General features: G+C 40.4%; 1 protein-coding gene across 5 annotated transcripts in view; it reads right to left on the bottom strand.

The window, feature by feature from the left end:
* Window positions 1-4,493: 4,493 nt before the first annotated feature.
* The window catches only part of LOC117419717 (signal-induced proliferation-associated 1-like protein 1), a 95,005-nt gene continuing 88,152 nt past the window's right edge, over window positions 4,494-11,346 (bottom strand). For all 5 annotated transcript variants that reach the window (XM_058991336.1, XM_058991334.1, XM_058991332.1 and 2 more), the window contains 6 exons: window positions 10,215-10,377; window positions 8,470-8,683; window positions 6,638-6,778; window positions 6,079-6,193; window positions 5,237-5,315; window positions 4,494-4,694 (listed from right to left, as the gene is read on the bottom strand). In XM_058991336.1, the coding sequence (XP_058847319.1) occupies window positions 4,551-4,694; window positions 5,237-5,315; window positions 6,079-6,193; window positions 6,638-6,778; window positions 8,470-8,683; window positions 10,215-10,377 (856 nt within the window). In that variant the 3' untranslated portion in view covers window positions 4,494-4,550. The remainder of the gene's footprint in view (window positions 4,695-5,236; window positions 5,316-6,078; window positions 6,194-6,637; window positions 6,779-8,469; window positions 8,684-10,214; window positions 10,378-11,346) is intronic.

The following is an 11,346-nucleotide window of genomic DNA, read 5'->3' as shown; positions in this document are numbered from 1 at the left end:
CTGAATCCCCTATGTGAAATCTGCAGTGTTATGATTGGGATAGTAACCAGTGGTTTGGCAGTTAGTATGAGCAAGACTGATCCGATACGAGGCTTCAGTGACCAACTACAGCAGATCCCAGTGAAGCCGTACATTTGACTACGTACAGCTAAATAATAACCAATATAGAAAATCTTACCTTGAAATACGGGGCTATGGGCTATGCTTGTGTATATGACTCAGCAGCCCAGTACTTTGTTGTTGCTGGGAGACTGGTACCCAACCGCTGTGTCTCCTACGAGTCACAATGGTTTTGTGAAACCATGAATCGAGCACTTTAACAATCTGAGACATGCATTCCGTATAGCAGGTGGCTGTTGTAATCCCATCTTTTCTCTGTGGATCTTTTCCCTTTTTCAGTTTTACTCCCTGGTAAACTCACCTTTGACATCTTGTTGCGCTAGGTGCCTGCCTGCCACTGATTTGTTTATCCAACGTCAATGTTCACCTTACCTACTATGGGGTCTGTAATAATTATTTCAATATTGTCTGATGCAAATACCTTCTTCCTTAAGTTTGTTAACCCACTGGAACACAGTTTTGAAAGGGGGGCAATAAATGATTCATGCTGTGGGAAACCACCAGCGGGACCAGTAATACAGGGTTAAATAACGACAGCATTTACATCCAGTTTACATCATTAAAATAGACCCCAATAATTCAGTCTCAACTGCAGTGACCGATGGCTAACCTGCACTCGATAGATTCAATGGTTCGATGCTGAATATACAGAATTGCTTTAGAGGTACATTACTTATGCTCGCAGCCCTCTGCAATGATTCGATCCCTTTAAAATTCCCTTTCAAACCACACACATGACGAAATCTAAGGGAACCCAAGCCAAAAGCAAAACTATGCTTTTTATTCAAATAAAACAAAAAGTGGACAATTACAAAGAAAATGAAACATTACAGCAATTAAAAATGTACAAAACAAAGAAATTGCTTTAAAAACCTTCATAAATTGAGCAGTAACTTTGCCACTGGGCTCACAATCCAAAATACAATAGCCTTTCTAGTGTTATTTTCTAGCTCTGCTCATTAATTATCTATAACAAATCCTCAATGTACCTACCATGTTGTGATGTGCTGTATTCGTATTTTGCAATGGTTCTGTTGGATTATTCAGTGGGTAAACTACATTAGACGTGGGCGAGACTCATAACTTATCACAATCATTCAATTAGGATATCAGGTTAGATAGGATTTGCATGGAAGCAATTAAAGGCTGTTATGCATACACATCTTAATATTAATAAATGAGGATAGCACCCATAAGGTCAACACAGGCCACATTTACCAATATGGTGATGGTAGTCTGTAATACCGAATGGCTTTTTTATAGGGTGATCGCTGTTAAAACTCTGTCTGCACTGATCGAAAGGTACAGCATGTGCCTAAAATATTACATTAGTCTCCTCCTCTAATGCGTTCTTATCACAGCGCTGCCATCTCATTTAGTGAGCAAACTGGCAATCAATTAGCATTTATCTTTTGATAAAACAAGGCGCCTGAATCCGTAAAAACACAAGTAGGTAAACTCAAGTCTGTCAGATTTACACAACATTACGTTAAAGGGATTTCTACCCCATGTGTGGGCTCCCTGTGGGCATTTTTTATTACTTCCATCTGGAGAGGAAGGAATATTTAATATGTGCGTTTGAGTGGTATGAACAGGGAAAGTGTCCATTTCAAACAGTATGCACTATTACACCTGAATGCAGATTAAAGACATTTTGAATTATTTAGGAAGATTGAATTGGGTTTCCTAAAACCAGAGAACTGTGTGGGGCTCACACCAACCCCAAAGGACACCACTGAAGACTGTTTTGGCCCATCAACCAATCGTGAAGAAAACTCAACACATTATAGCACAGGCACTGTGTCCTACACATGGCTGGTACTACAACATTTTTATTTGGATTGATTCCACTTTGAAGTTTCTCCATAACAGAAAACCACATGAGGTGTGCTAGTGATTGTTGTGCCTAATCAGTTTTCCAGCCTAGACAGTGCCTTAAGAGGTGGACACCCTTTCACACCAAACCCAAAGACCTACCATTACCCTTCCAGGTGGCTGACTTGCATATCGTTCTCACTATAACCATTACAAGACATGAATTATCTGAATTCTATTGGTCCCAGGTCAAATATACATTTGGTTGAAAGTGAATTTTCTACCTCACTGCTTGGTCTACTGTACCTCAATGCTCTTACATTTAAATTAAAGAGTGCAACACAAACCCTTTCCCAGGCTCTTTACCTTGTTGTGGACATTAATTAAGTAATCCATTATTAAAAAACACCAAGTGTGATTTTTGAAGTGAGGGGAAGGTAAGAGAAATAAATAATTAAAAAAACACACAATATAATTTATGTGACAAGAAACACAGCAATTTCAGGAAGGTGCATGTTCAGTTATGTTCTTGGGTTGTTTGTCATTGTTAATATTAAAAAAAAAGTCTTTTTTGCAGGCTGTTGCACTTCGTAACAACCTGTTCACACTCATTTGGGCAGTTTATTTCAAAATGAGTCGCTCTGTTTTAAAGCATACAGTATATGGAAGCTTCAAACAATTTGCTTTAATCAAACTGAACTCGTTTGAGTATACAATCTGAATCTGGTTCATCTGTTGGGCAACATAAAAGCAAATCCAGTTTAGAAAAACAAGGAAATGAACCAAGTTCACTTCCAAGTAAACCGATGTGAATCCAAAGGTGACAAAGTTCTTTCATTTTTCCAAACAAACTGGGTTAATATAAAACACTGACAAAATGTCTTACTGTGGGTTAGCACACAGGCTGTGCCATAAACCAGGCGTCACAGGCACAATTATTAATATTGGATGTCTCTATTTCTTTTAGGTCTGAAACATCTTTAAGCAAAGAGGAATTAACTGATTGATGTGTGGTACAGATAGTCAACATGTGGCCGCTTGATTTGAGAGAGAACATCCTAAATCACCACAATACATGATATTGCCTGTGATGCCTGACTTACGGGACATGCTGTATACATATGCAATAAAATAAAAATAAAAATGTTCTTTGGGAAAATACTTTTAAAAAGGTCATCACTTTACCTTTCCAGTGTGGAATTTTATTAACTTTTTAACAAACACACATACACACACACACACATTATATATATATATATATATATATATATATATATATATATATATATATATATATATATATATATATATATATATATATATATAGTTTAGAGTCCAAACCGGCAACATCAAATAATGTACAGATAGCAAAAATAAAACCTTGAGATCCTAGAAATCCTGTGACTGTCTCCTAGATCTCAGACTGCTTTTCTATGTCTTGTAGTGATTCCATAGGCACTGCGATCGGAGAGAAGGATAGGGCAGCCGTGCTGGGATCTCAAAGTTACATACTGAACAGAACCAAACACTTTTGCAAGAGAACAAGAGTAGTGTCAATATACAATTTATTAAAACCAGATGTTTTGACTGTTGAGGTGGCACCCCATGCCTTTCATGAGTAAGATTTGATTATACCACCGCAGGCTCAATTTTGATTGGAGGCAGTTTCTGGACTGTTGAAAATTCAGGACAAGAGCTGTGCTGACAAGCTGTAGTGGACCCTTGCGTTTTGTAGTTAAGTAAAATCACAAAGACTATCAGTTGTATATCTAAGCCAGTGGAGCACTGGCCACGTCACCACGTACCGAGGCCAAAGGAACTAAACTTGGAAAGATTTACATAGTCACAATGTCACAGCAGCGTTCCAAGAAATATGCATTAGAAAAAAAAGAAACTGCTTACTTTCTGTCATTGTCTTTTTTACTTTCTTAAAAACAATCATACAAAAACTACTATTCCTAATTCTCTCGAGTAAAAACTTAACAAGGAGTGCCCAATGGCTACCAGTGAGAACAAAAGCACTTGGATCATTAAGCGGTCTGATGCTGAGCATGGAAAGTAAGAGGTTCATGAAACAAAGAAAGTGCTGGGCTGCAGTGTGGAAGGTTGTGGGATTGAGTAGCTCAGTGGTTTGGGTTAGAAAGCTCAGGGCAGCAGTGTGTATGGCTGTGAATGAAAGCCACAACCTAAAATCACAGATGGACCCCATAAAGAAATGAATGTGAAACAGGGGTTGGGCTCGGAATGTATTTCTTCTGCGTCGGGGAATGTGTGGAGAAACAAGACAGCAAACAATCGCAGCCCAGTCACTGAGCATCAATATCCGCCTCTTTGGAAAAGGTAGACCACATTTTTCCTTCCAGCCAGGAACAAGGCCTTCGTTCACCAATTTAGTCAGACGCCGTGAAAAGCGGACTACAGATCCACCAGTCAAATCTGCAGCCAAGGCACCACAAGTCAAAAGTAGCCAGATTCTTGTTTGGGTAGCCATTGTCAGAAGGCTTGTACATAGTGTTCTAGACCCCCTGTGCACCCCCCCCCCTCCCCCCTCCCCAGCACTGGCAGCCATGGGACCCCCCTCCTTCTCTCTGTGTCTCTCTCGTCAGTCTCAAGGCTCAGTTCATGTCGATGGTGTTGAACACCCACTCTGTGAATTTGTTCAGCTTGGCCGAGGCGTTCCGAGACTCCTCCTGCAGCCTCTGGTTGTCCTCTCGGAGGCTTTGCACCTGCATCTGCAGCACGGCTTTGTCTTCCTTTTCCTGATTCAACAGAGAAATTCAGTCAGTCCGGCGGTTCACACTGCAGCGTAGATTACATATACAGTAAATAAACTCCCTCCTCATCACCAGCTCCATATTAAAGGGATATTTTAGATCATCACTTTATATCAACAAGTATTTTTTTTCTCACTTGTTTAATGTCCTTTTGGTCTGGTTTCACAGACCCTGGTTAGCACTAATCTACCTCATGTTAGGTGAGGAATTCCAAGATTATTGCTGATCAGGGTCTGTGAATCCAGACAATAGTGTGTTTTGCATAATTTTCTATTGCAGTTTCTGCTTAGATCATTAATTAGCAGGTGGTTTCAGAAATGTCCTGCGGTGGTACAACTGAAATGTAAATGTCTCCCAATGGGGACACATTTCAGGGGACGAATTCCCACTCAACAATCATCTATACCTAGTGATTTAAACAACATTGGTAAGTCACAATGATACCCAGTAATAACCCTCTGCACCAACTGCTTAACTACAACTCCTCTTTCGTGTAAACCACAGTAACAGCTATAAATTGCTCTTACCTTCTTTAAATCTTCCTGAAGTAATTTCACTATTGATTCGAGCTGACTGACCTTCCCAGTGAGGCTGGAAGGGACCTCACTGCAAGGAAACAAACAAGCAAAGACTAAAGTGAGTGATTGTGAAACCCAGTGCATTTTCAGAGAACAGGGCCAGCAACTGGCAGTCTCAGCGCAAGACTCATGAGCCAGCACCTAAGAAAACAGAGATGCTCATACTAATCCACACCCATTCAAAGCAGTGCCAGTAATTGGTGCTGACTGCAGTGGTGCTGCTGTAATGTAGACGTCTGTCTAACTAGGTGATGCGGTGAGAAAAATACATGTGTAAGAAACCACTGGGGGACGAACAGCATTGTAGCAATGGCCTGCCGATGAGAAGCTCTCAAAAGGCACTGCTCATGTAGGCAGATTTCATGACCTAGATTCACACACACCTTTGAGACGTTGTGTTAAAGAATGTAATCAAACTACAGAATGATATTGCAAGTCTACCAGAAGACATAATAGTAGTACAGGATTTCATGATAGATTTAAAAAATGTCACACTTTTCAATTGCTGTTTTTCGTGAAGTATATGGAAAACTGCAAACTGGTATGTAATTCAATGAGACATTATTTAGCAGGTTTCACTGACTATCAAGCAAAATGTGTTAATTCTATAGGGTGATGTAAAACCTTTGGCCATAGCTGTACAGGCAGATGGAAACAGTAATAACATGTCAATAAAATAATATTTGTGAACAACAACAAATGTGGGAGTGAGAAAGTCCACAGTAAGAAGCAACAGTAATAAGGAGCCTGTGGTAACAGACTATTGCCGAGGCAATGAAGCAGTGCTGTACCTGGAGCCGAGTCTGAACTGCGGGGAGGGCTGGCGCTCTGGCTGCTGGGGGCTGGTAGCAGCACTCTCATGACCTGGGTTCACTTCATTACCTCTCAATATAGAGGCTCTCTGGTCTGGGAGAGAAAGCAGGGGAGAGGGGCCCATTAATACAACTCAGGGAAAGAGCACAAGAGCAGAACAGAGGTATAACAGGGGCTTTACTTCGAGGTGAAAGTGTAATGTCAGGCAGCACTGCGAGATATGGCCTGGATTGAACAGGTCGGCCCTTCTGGTTAGCCACTATTCATCCACACCTAACAGATGGACCATTACTTTCATAATTACAGCACATTTTCATACCAAATCTTTTTAAATTTTATTTTAAACCACTATACAGTGTATTACTTAAGTTTAAAAAAGTAGTTTTTTCATTTAAACCAACCTTTAACATTTTTAAATATATACCCAGCAGTGTGAGGAGGGGAGTGTACAATCAATTAAACAACTTCTAGTACAAAATGTTTGCACGCATGTTTAATAAAAGTGTAGTATCCTCTGTGGATTGCTGTGGGACTCACCCTCGAAAGCTTTGGCAGCGTCCACCAGGTGTGACCAGTCCAGGCCGGAGTCCATGCCTGTGTTGGGCAGAGGCATGAGCCCGGGGTCCTGCTGGGCCCGGTGGAGCTCCGATAGAGAGGTGTCTGAGGCAGACAGATCCCCTAGGGGTGAGCAAGCACAAGATCAAACAGACGCCATGCAGAACATGGGATAGGCTGCTCCACAATATAAGCACCACTAGAGGGCAGAGTTGGGCTTTCCATAGATTTCTTTTTACTTTTTTATAATGTAGTGTGCATTTAAGGGGATTTATTTTAAATGGGCAATAATATTTCAATGAATCCTGTCCAGGAGTCTAACTTTATATTTGCAACTACAAAAAGTGCATAGAAAGAGAAGTGTCACTAAGTTTTATAATATGATGTAGTTCAAAACACAAAATGTGCTTTTTTGTGTTGACAGCTCAAAGAGCTGTACATCTTTATCACAAAACTGCTGCTCTACAACACAGGCTCAAACAGCTGACAATATATTATAAAAATGTTTTTTAAAAAAGCGTCTTTATTTATCTGTATACTCAATACTATAAAACTAGCAGCAAACAATAGCTGTAGATAGGTGTTATGACTTGTTCCCTGCTACTTTATTAAATGGTTCTCCATTTACATGAAACCCACAGCTGCAAATACAGAATTAGAGTCACTGGTATTGAGACGAGTAGAGTAAAATCAACCACATGCAAAACTATAACCTCCAAGGACAGGCAGGGTCCTCTAGATACCCCAGGACAACAACATGGGAAAATATGTACACACAATATAGAGCTCTTTGTTCTTTTAATATTCCGTTCAAAGAGTTAGGGAGGCTTGATTTTTTTTTCCTTCTTTTTTTGTCAAATAAAAATGACATCATTGGAACAGCTGCATAAAGTATAAAAGCCTCAGGCTACTGAAAGCGTCTACAAACTGAAGAATGCAGGAAATAATCAAGACACCTGCCAAATAAAACAGTGTGTTAAATGACACACTGCGTTAATTAAACTAATTGGTGTCAATTGAAGAAGCTGTGAAGCTATTTAGAAGAGGCGTTTCAGGTGTGCGTGAGCAAATAATCTACTCTTAAGCTGGGTAGTGACACTTCTTAATGCAGAAGGAAGGCAACTGCTAGAGGAAACTGTTTTTACAGAGCTGAACTACAATACATAACTAATGTATACAAACTACAGCATGGGTGTTAAGTTGGGGTAACTTGGTGCCATTGGATAAAACCTGGTTGCAACTCAGAATTCTTTTTGTGGTATGGCTATTTTATTAGAGAAAATCAGACAGAGGAAAAAGAACACTAACTTGTGGGAGATGGAGAACTACTAACCAGGGAGAAATGAATGGGAGTTAAATCATGATTTCAGATCACTTTCAGCTGATAAATCAATAATTACTTTTTTCAGAGCAGGAACAATAATGGTGGTGTGGCTTTACTTTAAAAATCCAAAAAGTGAAGAACAGACAGAAAGAGAGAACTAGGAGGAAAATCACAATTAATGGGAGTTAAAATGTGATTTAAGATAAATCCTGATTATGGTGAATTTGAAGCCGCTAATTGAAAATCCCCAGTGCAGGGGTGTCCAATCACGGTTGAGGAGGGCCATTCCACCCCAAGTTTAAGAGGTAAAATGATATAATGAATTACTTCAGGGTCTGGATGGAGGTTTAATTGGTTTAATTAAACAATTTAGAGCAGGGTTGGAACAAAGACCAGAAGTAGAAAGGCTGACTTTGGCCAACCCTGCCCGAGAGCATACTGGAATTGGATTGGCCCAGGCTGAAGCTACCCCTGCAGGCTGCCCCCTTACCGTGCAGGCTCTTAACCCCCAGGATGTAGGAGGGCCGGCGGGTGGGCAGTGTGCTGGGGGCAAGAGGACGCGTGCTGCTGAACAGGACTTCGTTGGGCAGGGCCTGGTCCAGGAGGGAGGAGAAGGTGGGCTCCCTCTGTCCGCTGTAGATACTCTCATCAGACAGAGTCCTGTGGAGCGAGCGCCGGCAGGGAGCAGAGCTGGGGAAAGAGGGCTGCAGGAGGGGAAAGGAGACAAAAAGAGAAGGAGGAGAAGGAGAGATTTTTGTTTAAAGTAATTTCATTAACAGAGCTGTGCACTTCAAAACAAGTACCATATTAATTCGAATTAACTCCTCACTCAGATATCAGCTTTTTAATAGACACCACCCTCAAATAAACGTCGCTTTCAATAAAGAAACGTCAATGTATTTTTTTTCTACCCCTGCTCAAAATAAAAGAAAGAAACGTGCAGCTCTGGCTATGTACATGTGATGCCCCCAAAGAGACTGCAGCCTCAATCCACCATGTAATACAAACTAATGTACACACACACCTTAGTAAGCACATTCTATTTTATGGTACAGTCCTGACAGATAACCCAAGATGAACTACTTACAGCACAGCAGTCCTTCACGTCTTTTTATTTATTTATTTTTATCTAGCGGAGATCAGTGGCAACACAGCAGGGGACAAAACAAGGTCTGTGTTTACCTCGTCCTCAGCTTGGATAGTGAAAACTTAAACTCAGAGGAACTTAGAGCTTTGCCGGTCACTCTAACCGCTATCCGAAAGATAGCTGAAGATACCTTCTTGTAGGGGGTTTAGTTGTTTTGTTTTTTATTCAATTCGAATTGTACTCAGTCCTGTACAATTATATAAAAAATAAACTTGCTTACTATCTATGAGAAGATTTAGTTTTGGTTTCTCTTACAGAGAAATTACAAACAAGCAGGTACATTACAGTGAGAAAAAAAAATAACCGAGTAGGATATATTTTAGTTTAACAGAAATCAAACCGATATTCAGAGAGGTAATATTTTTCGTTAAGAAAAACAACTGCATCACACAACTACCGTTCTTGCTCCTCTTCTTGTCCTGCCCTAAAGCAACCAACACACACTCCTGATTCGCTGGTACAGTACTCTCCTGATCTCCCAACTCCCACCTAATAGGCTCTCGTTAACTGTCAGTAAATGTACTGTATTCAAGCCCCAAAAACACACAAGAGTATATTGCTGCAGATCTAAAATGCCTTAAATCATGTACCGGTAATAAAATACTGCACTGTTCAAAAACCATAGTATTTCTGATAAATGCCCCCTGAATTAACCCTTTGTGGTCCTATGTCCGACATTGCAATTTTCCCTTTCTGGTCCGACATCATCAAAAAGACGCAAAAACAGGTCTCTAGTCGTTTTTTCTCCGGAAAAAGCCGAGAAAACCATTCAATGGCCGAGTGAGATCGATAGGAGCCGAGAGAAGCCGGGGGGAAAAAAAAAATAAAGGGGGGGGGGGCGTATCTCATGGATACAGATAACCCCGGCATCACATAGATAACACGGACATAAACAAGATATCTGCTTCTGCATCCAGCACTCAAAGAATATCAGACATTTGCAGAGCTTTTTGAGATGTTACAGTAATAAAATAATGACTTGGATCGCATTATTGTGGAGTTTGGTGATAAAACGAGTGATCAGGAGATGATTTATCGGTATGATGGCATGCTAATGAAAGCAGGTAGTGAAGGTAGCCAAGTCCCACCTTGTGCTGGTCCTTTAGACTGGGTGGAGGGCTGTCGAGGTTGATGAGTTTCTTCAGGTCTTCCTCTACAGTGGATTTGCAGAGGCGCTGGGGAGAGCGCAGGTCTCGAACGGAGGGGCGGAGCTGAGCCTGACTCGCCTCTGGACCATCGCTCTGGTGACGCCTGCAGGGCAAAGAGGGAGGTAAGGGGGCAGTTAAACACTGCACTTCCGTACAGCACACACACACACACCGACAGTCACTCAAACAGAAACCGACACCGAGACATGTTTCATTTAATTTAGGCGACATTATATTGACTGTATTAGAATTTCATTTGATTTTTTTTCAGTGGAATTATTAACCAAGGCTGTAAAAGTTGAAACTGTGAACGGAAATAAAAATCATAAAATGGCACAGTATTTTACTAAACGTATGACCGAAAATGTCCTGTTTTATGAGGATCTTGCATTCATTTTTATTTTTTTGCTTTTCAAAACATATCTTGGTGCATTGTGAACCACTGTAACTAAATACGGATGAGAAATCCATGAAAGTTATAAAAAAAAAAGTGTAAAATATTATGACTAAGTACTAAGATTAAAAATGTGTATGATAGTTTAAACTGTAATTATCAGTAGTAATCAAATAGAATTCAACTGAAAAAGGCACATACATTATATACACAAAATTAGTTTACTCTTATGCTGTTAAGAGTTGAGTCATCTTCTCTATACTAGAACAGAGTTCTGCAGTTTTCAGTAGGAGTGATCATCCACAGACCTGTATACAGGTCTGAGGTGTTGATAGAACTAATGAAGGTGCTGGGTATTCATTGTATTGAATCTGTTCTTGATTGCAGACACTGTAACACCTCTTTCTACTAACAGATTCCAGTAAACAGTCCAATATCTAGCAATGCACAGTTTCTGCTTTGGAACTAGAATGCACACGCAGCTGCAGTCCACTAGGGGTTGCTAATGGACTAGTATTGGTTCCAAAACGCACAAGGATTTGGAGGAAAGGATTGTATCAAAATGCAATACGGTGCATTGCAGAAAGATGGAGGTCTAGGTTAAATCACTGTATAGACCTATATGTTACTGTGCCTCTCAAGTTTCTACACCTAATGTCAAAAGGTAATAATTATGTC

This window comes from Acipenser ruthenus, chromosome 18 (assembly GCF_902713425.1).
Source record: "Acipenser ruthenus chromosome 18, fAciRut3.2 maternal haplotype, whole genome shotgun sequence".
Classification (NCBI taxonomy): domain Eukaryota; kingdom Metazoa; phylum Chordata; class Actinopteri; order Acipenseriformes; family Acipenseridae; genus Acipenser; species Acipenser ruthenus.
Note: the sequence above shows the minus strand (reverse complement) of the source record. Positions and strands in the feature narration are given on the sequence as shown.